At 33.6% G+C, this 18,253-nt stretch overlaps 1 protein-coding gene across 13 annotated transcripts in view; it reads left to right on the top strand.

The window, feature by feature from the left end:
- Positions 1–18,253, top strand: part of LOC145269026 (uncharacterized) — a 185,118-nt gene that overhangs the window by 36,727 nt on the left and 130,138 nt on the right. For all 13 annotated transcript variants that reach the window (XM_080124603.1, XM_080124605.1, XM_080124614.1 and 10 more), the window contains one exon: positions 10,729–10,824. In XM_080124603.1, coding sequence (XP_079980729.1) covers positions 10,744–10,824 — 81 coding nt within the window. In that variant the 5' untranslated portion in view covers positions 10,729–10,743. The remainder of the gene's footprint in view (positions 1–10,728; positions 10,825–18,253) is intronic.

The following is an 18,253-nucleotide window of genomic DNA, read 5'->3' as shown; positions in this document are numbered from 1 at the left end:
GGAATATTGTGTGTAGCTTAATTTCCATGTATATTTTCATAACTTACTACCTAGCTCTACCTATGTATTGAGCACTGTTGAAGTAAATACTGAAAATTTACGCTTATAAAATATTTTCGTATATTTGTGATTAAATGAAGTAATCACACACACATAGCCCGGTGAACCAAGTGCAAGTGAAATACAAACGATTGCACTGAAAGGGACGGCTAGAATCCTGAGAAGATCTCTTGGTTGGACTCACTAAAATAGGGGTAAATGTCAGACATCTGGTTGGATGTCTCATCCCCTAGAAGAAAAAGTTTAAGAAAAATGAAAAAAAAAAAAAATATATATATATATATATATATGTGTGTGTTTTTAAACTTTCATTTTCCTTTCTTTACTTCTATATAAGCTCAATACAATTTTAAACTTTGTATTATCCAGATAAGTCTTCCTTTAAAGAATTGAATTTTATCTTTTAACTCTCTCACACTGAGGTATATTTGGTAACAAAAAAAAAAAAAAAAACCAAAAAAAAAACCAGGAAGTGCTCGATACGTTGGTAGAGCTAAATATATATATTTTTACTTTTATTTTTTGCTTGAATTATCTGACATAGGCTGGATAATTTGTTTATCCCGTAGAAACAATCTTGTAATGATGTCAGCAAATACTCCCGAGGTTGAAATTTGGCCAAGATCAAAGTGTAGTATCAGATGCGGCACTTCCATTTCTCGTTCTCTTTCAGTGGAGAAATCCTTCACGACTGAGACAATGTTTTTTTTTTTTTTTTTTGTACCTTTTCTCTACGTTAAAAAACGACCCTGGTGTCCAACTCTGTCTCGTGGGGAGGCATTCTAAATAGGTACAACTAAACATGTCAAGGTACTTATCCTGAAATAGCTATTTAGAAAACCATTCTTAACACAAGGAGGGCGTTTTGAAACTTTATTTTCACCTAAATTTAATAAACATAGCGTAAAAATTAATTTGAAAATGCTAAAAAAAAAAAAAAAAAAAAATAGAACGGACCGTATAAAGTACCTTTTTGTTGGATGTTTACGTCTTAGATTTTTGGAGGTTCGGAAGTGATTGAAGTTTTCAAACTGTCTATTAGAATGTTTATATATTGATGTACAGTTATGTATGGTCATATGGGTGTGTCAGAAATTTCGTGAAAAATATTGAATAATTCCACCCCGTCTTTCTAAGCTTATAACTCCTCGAAAAATGTAATTCAAGCCTTAATTTTTTTTTCCTTCAATTAAAGGAGCAAGGACCAAGGTTTCATTAAACAAAAACTTTTTTTTTTTTTTTTTAAGGTTTTAAACTTCGGACTTTACAGGTAAATTAAAAAAAAAAGACTCTACTTTTTTTTTGTTTTAAATTTGAATATATTATTTATTGATCTTTTATCTTCAATTTGTGATATATAAAACTTTGAGTAAATTTACTTTTTAATAGACACTTGAAAATGGGGGGGGGCGTGAATTAAAAAAAAAAAACAAAAAAAAAAAACAAACTTTTGTCCAAAATATTATTTTCCGGTTTATTGGAAAGAGCATAAAATTTCACATTGACCCTGAAAATATTGTAAAAATTGAATCAATAGAAAAATTTTGATAGATTTTTAAAGTTTAAAAATTAAAAACTACTGAGCTCATAAAATTCAATTAATTTCATTAGTTTTTTTTTTTAAAATAATATTTTTATCACTTTTAAAACAACTTTAATAGTTTATTTTGGAAGTATAATCCATAAAGAAAATAAACCCACTTTTAAATGAGAAATTACGAGTTTTGTATATATTTTATTTGCAGTTTTGTGTTAGGGGTGTCAAAAATTCCTACAAAAATTCTAATATACACCTAGTGGTCCTAAACCAAAAGTAGGTATTTTTTTTTTCTATTCTCGAAGGAGACGCTATTCTACAAACAAAAACGATCGTCTATTATATGAAGGAATGTTCCTATTTATTTTCCTCCCCACGAGGGCAGTTAAACATAAGGTCGGTTTTTAAGGGGGGGGGGGTGAATCCAGCTCCCCAAAAAGGGGCACATTGGCTAGGAACAAATACAAATTCTTAGTCATGAAAGATTTTCTCTTCCACTGATCGGGGACAAAAAAGGTGAAGTGTAACATCAGAGCAGATACTACACTATGATCTTGGCCCAAATGAAGGAAAGTTGTGGGTGGATTTATGGTTAAGTTAGAAACTACACAAGACAACTCTTACAAACTCCGACTTTGACATGGTATTGTAACATTAATTGGGGGACATCAAAGGACCAAATTAGTACACGAGGATAAGAATTTTGAAGTTATTGGTTAAAAAAACATCACTGAAACTAGGTCAATCAGCTGTTAATGACATTTAATTTGCCTTATTATATTGGACCAGCTGCTTGAGACTTTTGAAAGCAACATCATACATTTTAACATCTATGCACTCGGTTCATGTCTGGTTTAAATGTATAAAGATATTTTGACACTTGTTCAGAATACGGACCGTGCTGAAATAACTTTATTTTTTTTTTCCCCCAGAAATCCGTTCTTAACATTGTAGCAATTCTGTAATTTCACCTATTTAAGAAGCAAAAGATACCATAAGAATTAAAGTTAACTTAAATTCTTATCTAAAAAAAAAACAAAATGGCACGTATTCTGTATTTACCCACATTTTTATTTTTTTATTTTTTTAATTTTTTTAAGGAAACTTATTTCAGTTTATATTTAGTGCCTGTTAAGATAAATCGATTTTTTAAATGTTTTACGCAAAAACAATATTAAATACTTGATCGTCATACCGAAAAGTGATATATCCAAAAATTATGCAATTCGACATTTCTGACGAACTTGTACAACAGTAACCCCAGAACACCCCACCCCTAATGCATTATTATTGTACATATTTTTAAAAATGTGTTCGTGCTTACGTGTACAACAATGGCCACCACTTAAATTAATCTCACAAACTCTGTACTCCCTGGCTCTGCAAGAGTTCTGGTGCCTTTAATTAGGCATAGATCGAGTCCCTTGGGACCCTGATTGAATTGTGGTCCTGGATATGACCTTAAACTATATCCGATGGTGAGGCCCCAGCTTGCGGGCTCTGGGGAGTGTGGAGCCACCCTTTAATTGCCATTGCTCCCAGGTCCACTCTGACCCAGAGTGGTAGTACCTGTTAGGGTCCCAACTATGGGTTAAATAGAAACTGACTTGCAAAAAACAAATATATTCTATTATAAAATTTTCTTCAAAATCACCGGATTCGGCATTAAATAACCTGAAAAGGGTTGATATGCCGTAAAACAAAAACAACCAACCTAATTGAATTGAGAAAAGTTAAAACATTTAGGTGATATAAGCATGATGAAAATGTTCAAATGATACCATCCTCTAATTGGGATATCTTTGGCACAATATAAAGGTGTCTCTGCTTGTAGAGATTTCAAGTCCTTTTTCACCAAACATTTAGGTGATATAAACGTGAAATTGTTGCGGCTCCATTCTCGATAAGGCATTCTTCTCAGAGCCGACTTTTGGTGAGTCTCGCTCTTGCTGGAGGTTTCGTAGACTGAAAAACAAGATGGATGGTTACAAAAAAAAGGCGCCAAGTAATTATCTTAGCCCATACAAATTAACCAATCACAGGCTGCCTACAAGAAATGTGCGTAGGCGGCTTAAAACATGAAAATGGCATTGGAACTGGAATTTCCCACATAACATAAGGAATTACATTGCTTAATATTCGGAAAGCTAGTTATTTGCGGAAAATTTAAATGTGATATTCGTTTTCAGCATACCCAAAAACCTGTAAAAGTCATTTGAAAGGAAAATATTCAGGTGGAAAGCAAGTGCAGAAAAAAAAAAAAATTACTGATTAATTGTTTTTGTTTATCTAATGTGCGTGTCAAGTGTTTTAGAATGTTTATATTTACAACAAATATATTGTAAACAACCAGAGTTTAAGTGACAGGTCTTTTTAGTGTTTGATTTGTTCAAAATGTCAACATTGAAAACCAATTTTCATTTTTCTTTTCATTTTTCTTTTCATTTTTCTTTTCATTTTTCTTTTCATTTTTCTTTTCATTTTTCTTTTCATTTTTCTTTTCATTTTTCTTTTCATTTTTCTTTTCATTTTTCTTTTCATTTTTCTTTTCATTTTTCTTTTCATTTTTCTTTTCATTTTTCTTTTCATTTTTCTTTTCATTTTTCTTTTCATTTTTCTTTTCATTTTTCTTTTCATTTTTCTTTTCATTTTTCTTTTCATTTTTCTTTTCATTTTTCTTTTCATTTTTCTTTTCATTTTTCTTTTCATTTTTCTTTTCATTTTTCTTTTCATTTTTCTTTTCATTTTTCTTTTCATTTTTCTTTTCATTTTTCTTTTCATTTTTCTTTTCATTTTTCTTTTCATTTTTCTTTTCATTTTTCTTTTCATTTTTCTTTTCATTTTTCTTTTCATTTTTCTTTTCATTTTTCTTTTCATTTTTCTTTTCATTTTTCTTTTCATTTTTCTTTTCATTTTTCTTTTCATTTTTCTTTTCATTTTTCTTTTCATTTTTCTTTTCATTTTTCTTTTCATTTTTCTTTTCATTTTTCTTTTCATTTTTCTTTTCATTTTTCTTTTCATTTTTCTTTTCATTTTTCTTTTCATTTTTCTTTTCATTTTTCTTTTCATTTTTCTTTTCATTTTTCTTTTCATTTTTCTTTTCATTTTTCTTTTCATTTTTCTTTTCATTTTTCTTTTCATTTTTCTTTTCATTTTTCTTTTCATTTTTCTTTTCATTTTTCTTTTCATTTTTCTTTTCATTTTTCTTTTCATTTTTCTTTTCATTTTTCTTTTCATTTTTCTTTTCATTTTTCTTTTCATTTTTCTTTTCATTTTTCTTTTCATTTTTCTTTTCATTTTTCTTTTCATTTTTCTTTTCATTTTTCTTTTCATTTTTCTTTTCATTTTTCTTTTCATTTTTCTTTTCATTTTTCTTTTCATTTTTCTTTTCATTTTTCTTTTCATTTTTCTTTTCATTTTTCTTTTCATTTTTCTTTTCATTTTTCTTTTCATTTTTCTTTTCATTTTTCTTTTCATTTTTCTTTTCATTTTTCTTTTCATTTTTCTTTTCATTTTTCTTTTCATTTTTCTTTTCATTTTTCTTTTCATTTTTCTTTTCATTTTTCTTTTCATTTTTCTTTTCATTTTTCTTTTCATTTTTCTTTTCATTTTTCTTTTCATTTTTCTTTTCATTTTTCTTTTCATTTTTCTTTTCATTTTTCTTTTCATTTTTCTTTTCATTTTTCTTTTCATTTTTCTTTTCATTTTTCTTTTCATTTTTCTTTTCATTTTTCTTTTCATTTTTCTTTTCATTTTTCTTTTCATTTTTCTTTTCATTTTTCTTTTCATTTTTCTTTTCATTTTTCTTTTCATTTTTCTTTTCATTTTTCTTTTCATTTTTCTTTTCATTTTTCTTTTCATTTATTTGTATGAAATAAAAATATAAAGTTCCAATGGCATTTTGTTTTGCAATTATAAAAACCGCGACCATTTCTTGCATATATCTCGTCTTTACGTGACTTGAATCGTTTTTAATTTTCTATTAAATTTGGTCAATGTCAAGATTCTAATTCCAAGAGCCAGTTTTATAACTTCCTATTTAACAATTTAAACAGATACTGGCCTAAGATCAAAGTGTAGTATCTGTTCAGATGCTACACTTTAATTTCTCATTCTGTCAGTGGAGAAATCTTTCACGACTGAGACAATTTTAAATTTTTGTTCCTTTTCTCCAAGTTAAAAAAAAAAAAAAAACCCTGTGGGGAGGCATTGTAAATTGGAATAGTTTAAAGGTTTCTAAATTTCGAAATGTTAATAACTACCAATAAAAGTTTAAAATATCTGCACCATTTCAAAAATAAAAATGCATTCTGATGGATTTAAAATTAGATTCTTATATTTTAATCAGTATTAAAATTAAGGTCAATGTCAAGATTCTTTCTACCACCCTCCCCCAATTGTAAAATGTCGACTTATGTTTTCAGGGTATATTAAAAGCAAATTACATTTAAGTGTTGCAGAGAAATAGTTTTCATTGAAGAAATTACTGTTTCAAAAAGTGGGGATCACTTTTCTATACAATTTTTAAGGTAAAATGAGCACCCACTTTCTGGCCATATTTTGATTTGTCATGATAGTGATGTTTTTTCAGAGGCTGCCTGTAAGCTTTTTTGATAAATTTTTACTTTCCACTTAAACAATCACTTTTAAAATGACTCATAGGTTTTTGGGTATGCTGAAAACAAATACTGCATTTAAATTAATCTGGAAAACTACTTTTGTCTTGCCTTGAAAATGTCTTGAAAATGTTGAGCAAAAAAAAAAGTGATAGGTAGGCAGGCTTGAATCTGTACCGTGAAAAAAAAAAGTGACGTCTTTGCCGAACTGGAAGTGACAAATGTTTAAATTAAGGCTAGTCAATTGAAAAGAGGGGACGCCTGTCTTCTTCGGTGTCAATCTTTTTTTTTTTTTTTTTTTTTTTTTGTCATTTTACACGTCCATTTTCTTTGTGTGCAGTTAGTGCCAACCCTATTCAGAGTTTAACTGGCTTTCTCCAAAGGAGGAAGTTTCATGGAGTATGAAATTCACAAGCGGTCCTCAGTCGCATGTATCCATTTTCTTTGGCGCTGACTTTGTTTCTCCCCCAACCATGTAGTGTCCCTTTTTTTTTTCTATTTCTTCAGACGCAAGTCCGAGCACACTTGCCAATTGGCTCCTGCTGCTAATACAATCGCTCACCATCCGTCCTTTGCTGCTGCTATTTTCATATGTGCTCATAAGCGATCTGTTACATTACAACATAAATATTTTTATTAAAAAGCACTTATTTTTATATATAATGGAGTATTGTGGTCATATTTGGGATGGACCGCTTTCCTTCCTTGACGGTGCAAAATCGGTTTCAAAATCTAGTGAGTGATGATTTCACCTCGCTGCTTCAGTTTTTCTTACAGAAAAGATGTTGAGTCTGTGTCTGCTCTATTACCTTTTCTTTTGGGTAGGTGCTCGACTAAGCTTCGGGGGCATGAATATGACGTAAAACTATATCAGATGGTGAGGCCCCACCTTGCGGGTCTTGGAGTGTGGAGCCACCCTTTAATTGCCATTGCTCCCAGGTCCACTCTGACCCAAAGTGGTAGTACCTGTTAGGGTCCCAACTATGGGTTAAATAGAGTCTGACTTAAAAAAAAAAATATTCTATTAAAATCGTTCCTCAAAATAACTAGATTCGGCATTAAATAACCTGAAAAAGGTTGATATGCCGTAAAACGAAAATAACCAACTAGCCGACATTGCCCGGGTGTTTCGTGGTGTGTTCTTTTAAATCAAAAAGAAACATGGGAGGGGGGGGGTAAAAAAAGTTTTAGTAATTAGGTAGAATCAAACCCAAAGCCCTGAGGCGAAGTTGGAAAATAAAATGTGAAAAAAACATGACACGTTAACCGCTCGGCCAGCAAGAATGAGTTACTGAAAGAAGTTTGAATTTATTTAAGAGAATTGACAGGTGCCCACACTAAATGATGTCAAGTGGAAGTTGTAGAGTTAACATTTTGTGCGAGCGTTACGACAACGAGGATGACGTAAGCAATAGCTATTCAGCAGTTAACATTTTCTGCGGGACAGTTTTTAATGAGGTCAATAACCCGGTTTGTTTTTACCTAACTTTGGGGAAAAACAGCTCCCCCGTTTATTAGGGGAGTGGTTCGTCTTGAAATGAAAGCAACCGTCTGATGACGGTAAGCCGACATTGACCAAACATTACATCACTTTCTAGAGACCACTGGCTTTGGGCCAGGATTCGAATCGAGTTTCGCTTTTTTTATATCGAAAAACGAAAGCAAACATGCAGTGATCCCAAAATGTCAAAGTTGGGCAAATGAAATAGATAGGTCAGTCTGAGATATTATCATTTAGGCAGCATATAAAAAGTTTTAAAAATGAGCGACAGCATCAAGAACCCACCGGGTAAAAGCGTTTTGCAGACATACAAGTGAACACACACACATATATATATATATATATATATATATATATATATGATGACTTTGGGTCCTGGATATGACCTTAAACTATATCCAGTGGTGAGGCCCCAGCTTGTGGGGAGTGTGTTCTGTTCCCTTTGGTAATTTAATGCACTTTTTGATAGGTTTCCTGAAGATCAAATTTAAGGCGTGTTCAGTTAGGCCAGTATTAAATGGGTGACAATTTTGGGTTGATAAGGTGCATAGAAATCTCTTCAAATTAATTTACAACTCTATATATCTATAAAAGTGAGAATGTGTATGAGAGGACACTTCTCAACCTATATACTCAATGGATTTTTGATCTAGAGACTTGAAATTTTGTATATACAATATTCAGACACGTGGAGGCCCTGTCGGTGGGGCATTAGAATATGCTGACTGCCCCCCTGCAGAGGGTTAAAGTCCCTCAATGGGGGTCCTGGATATGACCTTAAACTATATCCAGTGGTGAGGCCTCAGCTTTGGGAAGTGTGGAGCCACCCTTTAATTACCATTGCTCCCAGGTCCACTCTGACCCTGAGTGGTAGTACCTGTTAGGGTCCCAACTATGGGTTAAATAGAAACCGACTTGAAAACAAATATATTCTATTAAAAAGATTTTTCTTAAATCTTTGGATTTAGCATTAAATAACCTGAAAAGGGTTGATACGTCGTAAAACAACCAACCAACCAGATATGACTTTGAAATCGGATGCGTTGATGACTTCATGTATCTGGGCGAATATTCTGACACTCTGACACAATACGAGAATAAGGATTTCTTTCCTAAAACCATGGGTCTGCTTTTTGGTTGGCTATAACATTATCTTAAAGTCCAATGTGAATAAATTCCTATTGAACTGTCCCCTTAGACAATCTAGCACTACTCAAATTCTAATATTACTGATCTTGTTTTGCTGACTATTTAAAGCTTAACCCTTATCCTTGAGTGGCCTTCGGGCCTTGGTAAGTGGGGACATCGCTAAAAAAAAGATTTAGCAGGACAAACACTGGATCCAAATAAAGCCTCCAGATCTGACACGAGGGTGGGGTGGAGCTGAACTGTCAGCCCTGCTTATCAATGATTATCAATTGGTCTTGCGTTCATTTTTAGCTCCTTGATTGCTTTCTGATGATAAAATTAACCCGAGTCGAATTAGTAATTAGTTAGGAATGATAGGCCTTTTTGTTAACGTCCCGCAACCACCATCAGAAAAGTGCGTAAATTTTGCTTGCCTTTATTTGAGGTAAACGTAAAAACTCATTAACAAAATAAATTTAAAAGTTCACAACTGCCAAGTTCAGATGTCCATTTTTTTTTTTTTTTTCCCCCAAAAACAAACTACTTTTGAACAAATCGATCCCGTTGTCATAATTTGCTATGTTGATTTCATGTATTATATAAAGAAAAAAAAGCTTTTGTCCAAAATTCTCATCTTAAAAAAAAAAAATGAAGTAGGTTTGTCTATCCGCCCCCCCCCCCATCCCCAACAAAGGAGATTGGACCTAGTAATTCACTCCTGTTCATTTGTTCGCCCTTTTTCAACCACGCATTGAATTATTTGGAAATTTTGAACAAATGTTAGTCATGGTGAAAGTAAATTTGTCATAAAGATCTGGTTGCATTAAAATTGCCCCAAAATCGTTCATCAGTTCACACTTTTCTTGAAATTTTGTACAAACATTAGTCATGTTGACGGTATAAGTTTTACTTGTGGAGGAGCTCCCCCCCCCCCCCGCATATGCCCTGCTTCTTTTTATATAAAGAAAATTATTTTTAAGTGATTAATGGGAATTCGTAGGCATTACAACAAATCTAATAAGTTATCACATTTTTCCCCAAAATGGTAGACAAGACGGTCACTCTGCCATTAACTTATAAAATGATTTTGTTAAAAATAAAACTACTAATGATTTAAAAAATTTTTTTTCATTTCATTTTGTCATGAATACATACATTTTTTTTTTTTTTTTTTTTTTTTTAATATAATTCTGGACAATAACCAAGATCCTATTTCTGATCAAATATCTTCGAACATAAGTGTCATTTGTGTGGGGGTGGGGGGGGGGGGTGAATGAATAATTTGTATGTAACGTGTATAGTGATAATTTTTTTAATTTGTATGTTTATCTATACTCCTATAATTGAATTTTTTTTTATTGATATTCATATTACCCCCCCCCCTTTTTTTCTATTTATTTAAAAAGAAAATACAATCTTGTTATATATGGGCCGTGAAATTGCATTCATCTGCAAAAGATCTAGCTAATTTGCATATTCTTTTAAACATTTTAATTCTCTATTTGTTTTTTTCAGTTTTCTTATGGGATGATCATCTTTAGTTAACTATTACGTGTAGTTATATTCATACAGATATTCTACATGATTTATACTTGCGTAATACCTCCCTCTCAGCTTAGCCCCCCCCCCCCCAAAAAAAAACAAACTTGGTATCAAATTTTTTTTCATTGTAAGAAAAAAAAAAAAAATGATCAAATTAAGTGAAGTTTTTTTTTTTTTTTTGGATAACTTTGTTCCATAACGGATACATACAATATATGTTTTTCTTTTTTCGAAATTTGCATTTTTTTAACGTGTTCATTAAACTGTACAAGTACTGTTTCTTCTGTTCATATTTTACTGAATAACACTTTCTTTCCTTTTTTTTTTTTTTTCTTTTTTTCTAGCTCCCAGCAGTGGGTATGATGGAACACCGGAATGCTGAATCTATCCAGGATGAAGAGGAACAATCTGCATCTCCGGTGCACCATCAATACAGCAGGGTAAGTTGAGTTTTTGTCATTGATCCGAAATTTGAAATGACTCAATTTTTTTTTTTTTTTTTTTTCACTGTCTGTTATTGCTGCATATTAGCATCTGAGCTAGACTTCAACCACTATTGCATCCCTCTGTTTTACAACTATTTTAATGGTAGGTGCTTAGACAAACAAGCCCTTGTCCTCCCTCGGCATAAATACCTCTGAGAAGCGACAAAATCCCACTTCTAGTAGAGAACCCCATATGCCAGAAAGCCTTCTACGCTCCTAGTTTTTTCCCTAAAGGCTGATAGGCTCTATAATTCCCTTCTGGGTTCCTGCTTCTGACTGTACTGACATGCAGAAGTTTGAGTGTAATGTAAAGAGATGTTGCAGCTCAACTCCCTACATAGTACCTCCTGCAAATTATATCCCAAATCGTAGTAGCACTGTGCCTTGTTTGGGGTGAAAATGCAAGAACCCCCCCCCCCCCCCCAAATGATTGAATTAGAATTGTTTTAAAGAGAAAAATGCAATTCAAGGATAAATATGGTTAAATGGCGTTTTAGGAATTTAACTAGATGCTATAAATAATAACAAGAAGGAATTTTAAATAAATTAAAATGTTTTAATAGAAAAGAATGTTAGAACATAAACAACGTACGTAACGAAGGTAGATGATTCGATTTGTCACGTAGTTAATGATATAAGTTTAAAAAATATATGTAATCATTTTTTTTTTTTTTTTTTTTTTTTACAAGAAATTGCCACTTATCAAGATCCAGAGACCACTCGAGGATAAGGGTTAAAGTGTACATTGATCGAAAGGACAATATCATAGTAATCGTTAGAAGTGTAAATTTGGTAAATTGGATTACTTAAGTAGAACGGCTCAATAAGAACTTGTTTACATTGGGCTTGAAGACTGCCATATTGTGGTCAGCTGGAAAGCAGGTAAACGGAAGACAGTTCCACAAGTGTGCAGTTCTAAGAAAGAAGCTTGTTCATGGAATCTACGTTTAGGTTTAGGCACAGATAAAGAGTGGGGGATATTATTGAGTGTTTTCAGGCAAACGAGTTTCTCGTGAATGTTTGGCGAGATTAGAGCTCGGACGAGCACTTACCATCAAAATAATAAAACAGACGGACTTGCAACATCTCTTCTGTGAGAAAGAGGCTGCAGGGAAGAGAAAAGGGCGTCCCCCACTAGGCTACGAAGTCTATTCTGAACTCTGTCAAGGCAGGATAAGATCTTCCTAACAACTCCTGCCCGGATGTGACAGCAATACTTCATCATTGGACGTACCTGCCTCTTATATAGGTAGAGAATTGCATCAACGGGTAGATATCTACTGGATATCTACAGTTAGAAGTTAGTCAGGAGTCTTGAACGAATGAGTTGAAATGAGTAGATGGGACAGGCAAGTTCTTGGCTGGTTGGGAATCGTTTAGCTGGAAAGACAGTAATATATAATCCCTGAAAAAGGAATGGCATTGCAACCCAGAACAAAAAAAATCACAAAAGGAATAAATGTAGAAAACCGTCGGGGTAGAAAACGATTACATTTTCAGAAGTGCGCTTGGAACGATACAGCAATGATATTTGTGTGAACTATTATTGAAGGTATCTATATCTGTTAATTATATGTATTAAGAATGTACGCACGCACACACACCCACAACGAACATAACATAGACGACTATATAACATGTACACAGTTTGGTTCCCTCATTTGTACACTTGGTTATACCCCCTTTCATGTCATAGAGCCCCTGACAATACAACATTATTACGTTAGTTTGAATTTTCTGTTTTTATTTTTATTTTTTTAACTAGCCTGGGTTCCCGGCATTACCCGGGTGTTTGGAGAGGTGTGTTTTGAGCAAAAAAAAAAAAAAAAAGTGGTAGTAGGTAGGTAGGCTCGAACCCGTGACGCGAAGGCGGAAAAGAAAGTGAAAGAAAATCTGACATCTTAGACGATGTCTCCATGACGCGACCGGATGTCAAAAGCGTTGAAATTAACCGAAGTCAATCCAACGATGACGAGGACTTGCTAAAATGTCGGCAAAAAAAAAAAAAAAAAGACCCCCCCCCCTCCTTGAACAAAACAGCAGCTTAGGGTGAAGGCATTAATGTTTTGGGCCAATTTTTTTCACTATTTGTTAGACGTCAAGCTTCAAAATGATACCGATCTTGTTCGAATTCGTTGCCTCTGTTGAAAGTTTTTGCAAGACATGCATACATACATTTAAACAGACCGCTGAGATGCATATTATAGATGTGCATGGATACCTGGCGTTGCCTGGGTGGAGAGAGGTGATATACTAAGGATATTGAGCAACACCCAGAAAAAAATAAAATGCTCAAAATATCGATGTTCCTGATTTTTTTTTTTCTCCCCTTTTGCAAAATTTAATCATCTTTTATATAAATACTAGCGAGGGGTACCCGGCGTTGCCCGGGTGTTTTTCGGGGTATGTGAAAAAAACCCCGAAGCATTGACGACGCGCAGTTGGAAAATAGTAAAGTGTTAAAAAAACAAACAGGTGCGCGTTTTTGATTGACGTGACGGCGATAGGTATTCAGCAGTAAGCATTTTGTGCGGGACGGTTTTGAATAAATCGGTTTGTTTGTTTTTGAAAACCCGCTCCCTGTTTTATTAGGAGGAGCAAAATGAAAGCTACAGTCTGATATGACGAAGTCGACATTGAACAAACGTTACTTAGCTCTCTTGAGACAATTGTGATTAGAGTAGAGTTTCGCTTTTTTTTATACCGAAAACCGAATGTAACGCGTGCCGATGCGGGAAATGTGGAATAATTAACGTTTGAAAGTCAATAAAATTAAATAGACAGGCGAGCTCTGTGGGTAACTCTGAGATATTACAATTTATAGATGATATAAAAAGTTTAAGGAAGTTGTGAAGCGAGCGAGTGCTTCTCTGAAAGAAACCTTTTGTGGACATTGAGGAAAAGCGTACATACATACACACATACATTTTCGCTTTTATATATATAGATAAAAGCAAAAATGTGTGTATATGTATATACACTTTTTGTATATGTCTGCAAAAGGCTTTTTCCCAGGGACTGCTCGCTCCTTTAAAACTTTATGACCTAAATCGTAATATCTACGACTTAACAACGGGTCGCCTGTTTATTTAATTTGCCTGACTTTGAAATGTTAAATATTCCACATTTTTGGATCGCCGCATGTTGCTTTCGTTTTTCGGTATAAAAAAAAAATAGTGAAACTCGATTCGATTGGTCAATGTTGGCTTTGCCGTCATATCAGACAATTGCTTTATTACTCCTCCCCTAATAATAAACGGGGGAGCCGCTTTTCCTTCCTTCCCCACCAAAAAAAAAACAATCATTAAAAACCGTCCTGCACTAAAAATATTCACTGCTGAATAGCCATTGCTTACGTCGTCATAACGCTCCCGCAAGGACCTCATTAAGCGGCAACCTGTCAATCAAACCTCTTTCACTTACTCTTTTTTTGGCTGGACTCACTTTTTAATCGCTCTTACATTGCCACTGTCACCATAGTGCAGGTGTTCAGGCTCAGCCTATTGGCCTCAAGGCTCCGGGTTTGAGCCTAACTGTCTATCCCCCCCTTCCCTTTTTTTCCATTTTTAACATCGCTATCGTTAAGTTTCCGTTTTGTTCTGCCCCCCTAGTATATATATATATATATATATATATATATACATACAAGAATAAAAAAGCATTGGAAATGCAAAAGGATATAGGGATGGCATGCCAAAAAGTATACAAACAAGATAGCTATGAATGGCTAGGCACATGGAAATAGAATTGCATCCAAAGTATAGCCCTAAAGCTTTTCTCCAATCTTCATTCCGTGCCATCATTACAGTTGTAAAAAGCTATAGGGCTATACTTTGGATGCAATTCTATTTCCATGTGCCTAGCCATTCATAGCTATCTTGTTTGTATATTTTTTGGCATACCATCCCTATATCCTTTTGCATTTCCAATGCTTTTTTATTCTTGTTAATTAGTATTTTTACTTAGTCTTATTTTTAAACTTACATTCATGATAGTATTGTCTTTTTTAGGAGGCGGCTCATTGCCGCCTCCATTAGTAGCAGGTCGCTTCCTGCTGGGTTTTAGGTCTTTGGGTTTTGGGCCTTAGGAGTTGCCTCTTGGTCCTCCATCGGTTCTATATTACATAGAGTGCTACCGCCTCTCTGATAAAACAGTTAGAGTATTATAAAGTTCTAAAATGTTCATACCTTCACTATTAAATTTTTCTTGACTTTCTTGCAGTTTCTTTTGTGGTTAATTTAACTTATTTCCTTTGGCGTTTGGTGAGTTCTTAGAAGAACTGGTCTGATCTACTTTTCTTAGCGAGCGAAGAGATTCAGCTGCATTTAACAATGGTTGCTATAGTGTATTTTTGCGCATGCGTGAGAATTTCAAGTTTCCTCCTTATTTTTCAATAGTTTGACAGTAGTCATGTGTCTTTCTGCCAAGAGCGACAGACGTCAGTGTTAGCCGTGATCGTCTAGAGGTTAGGACCCCACGTTGTGTCCGTGCTAACTTAGGTTCGAATCCTGGTCACAGCATTGACATTTTGTACATATTTTACAGTCCAAAATCTGAAGAATTATTTGTTTTTATAACATTGTTTTTTGACGTCGCACTTGCTGATAGGTTACTCTTATAACAATTTTGATCAACTGAGATAAAGATTTTGTGGTTTCATTAACGCTGGTGGGTTACTGTTTAAAGAAAAAACCTTAACGTTCACCTCAAATATTCAGCGTCCAAGAAATATAGGCCACTGGCAAACTGGAACGTCTGTGAGCATCCGGTGTATTATTTGGAGCTGTCCCTTTTGAGAGAAGTTCCGTGTTCGAAGTGGTCTGTCTACATTGGGTATATAGTGTTTAAAACTTGTTATTACACGTAATCTTATTTAATTATGGAGTTAGCTAAAAAGCGATGGGTCACTGCACTTCTCCGTGTAAAGAGCAGTCGATTGCTGCTTGAACTGTTGTCAGAGACCGTTCGTACACCGAGATACATCATCTCAAAAGAAAGAAGAAAGAACAATTGGCCATTTTTGTACCCTTTTTTTTTTTTTTTTTTTTTTTTTTTTGCTCTCTTTTGGCATTTTAACCGACGTTCTGACACTCGCTGGATTCGTAAGACACTTCTCTGTAAGAATGTGCTTTTTGAAACTTAGTTGATTTTAGTTGAGATTTGGATAGTTTTGTTTTGTAGGCGTATATAGGCGTGTACGGGCCATCCCTATATAGAGTGCTACCGCCTCTGATATATAAAAGCGAATCTATTATATAAATCTCACCTGTCTATTAGTGTGTGTGTATGTATGTCTCGCTAAAACTTAAGGCACACGTGAAATTGGTATCGTTTGAAAGCTCAGTCTCTCTGCCAACAAATATCCAAGAATTGGCCAAAAGCATTCATTCTTTCACCGTCCACTGGGCCATTTTTCTTTTTTTTTACAAAGGGTCACTTTTTCTGTCGACTTGTAGCTGTTTATATGTTAGATTCTTCTGGAGCATCCATGGCAGTGTTAGCTATAAATATTATAAAAAATAAGTCTCAGTATAAGTTGTTCAAAGTGGTAAGTTAGTTGCTTAGACTTCTTCTGTATACGTATTTTGTGAGTCAGATATGCTGGAATTAATGTAGGAAATAATGAAATAGGTTGATCAGACTGATACTTTTTGAAAACACCATTATAGGCATACAGCATGACCATATTGAAATTCTATATAGTGTTTGTGTTTAAAAAGCCCAAGTCTTGAAGTAGACTTGGATAATTGACATTACTTGTGTGTGTTAGTGTGTGTACTTTTTGTGTATGTCTGCAAAAGGCTTTTTTCCCGGGGGGTGAGGGGGGTCGACTCACTCCTTAAAACTTTTTATATGCTGTCTAAATCATATCTACGACTTAAGAATGGGAGTCAAGTCTATCTTTAATTTGCCCAACTTTTACGCACTATTTTAGAGATTTTTTTTTTTTTTCGATCGCCACATGTTGATTTGGCTTTTTCGTATAAAAGCAAAACTAATTCGACGCTGGCATTCTTCCCCGCAAATGTCCAGAAAGCAACCAGCTTTGACCAATGCAGAGTTTTTCCTTATATCAGACAATTGATATTCATTTGGACACTTCCCTTTTTATGGGGGAGCCCCCCCTCCACGTCTTGGGGAAACAAAACCAAAAAAACACAAAAATTAAGTGCGGGATTTCATTCATGTTTGACCTCATTAAATTCACACACCTGTTAAGTTTTTAATTGTTAAATTCAAACGCTTTTCAGTTATTCTCCCGTCCTGGCCGAGCAGTAGTATGTTAGGTTGTTTTCACCCTCTTTTCCACCTTCGCCTCAAGGCTTTGGGTTCGAGTCTACCTACCTACCAAAACTTTTTTCCTCCCTTTTATACACACCTCCAAACATATGGCAATGCAGGGCATCCCTGCTAGTTATTACAAGTTAGAAAAGCATTTCATCCAAGGCATGAAAATTGTTAAGCAAAATGTTTTTACTATAGGCTTTAAAAATAAAGGTACAAGATTCAATTTGAAATTTATTTATCTTCAAAGTGTACTTTTATAAATTTTACAAAGTAAGGTATAAAAATTTAATACCTTACTTTGTAAAATGTATAAAAGTGCACTTTGAAGATAAATAAGTTTCAAATTGAATCTTGTACCTTTATTTTTAAAGCCTATAGTAAAAACATTTTGTTTAACAATTTTCATGCCTTGGATGAAATGCTTTTCTAACTTGTATCGTATCTTAAGATTATATTTTATTTAATCAATTTGGGTTTAAAAAAGATGAATATGCTTTTGTATGTATTTATAAAAGCTCTCCTACTCTCTATTTCAGGTTGTATTTCTCCTCGCACCACAACTCATTTTTGCAACCCCCTCTTTGTATTATTACAGGTCTGAATATTTTGTTTCAGTTCGTCATTCTCCTCATACCACAACTCTTTTTTGCAACTCCCTCTTTGTCATACATGTCTGAATGAGAAAATCTGAATTTTTTTAACGAAAACTTTAAAATAACTTTTTTAGATTAAATTTTTTTAAACTTCTTTCAGAATAGAAAATCTTTACAATTTAATAAGGAACATATTTCATATAGGTTTCATTAAAAATATTCAGTAGATAACGAGAAAAATAGTGATGAAAATTTCAAAAGAAGTGTATAACTGGTTACACTCAATAGTAGTCCTTGCTAGCGAAAGACTTTGTTATTCTATTATTATTTAAAACATTTTGTGTGCTGCGCTTTCGCGTGAGGACTAATATACAAAACCTTTTTATAGTCTTAAAATTTTCGGTTTGATCAAAAGAATAAAAATTTCACAAGAATGGATATGCATGTTTTGTCAAATGTTTTGAATATGAAACCAAAATTGACACATAGGTGCCGATTTTTTT

The sequence above is a fragment of the Euprymna scolopes genome, chromosome 45, assembly GCF_053919585.1.
Source record: "Euprymna scolopes isolate OS-2025 chromosome 45, ASM5391958v1, whole genome shotgun sequence".
Classification (NCBI taxonomy): domain Eukaryota; kingdom Metazoa; phylum Mollusca; class Cephalopoda; order Sepiida; family Sepiolidae; genus Euprymna; species Euprymna scolopes.
The sequence above is the reverse complement of the archived record's forward strand: the minus strand, read 5'-3'. Positions and strand labels throughout refer to the sequence as shown.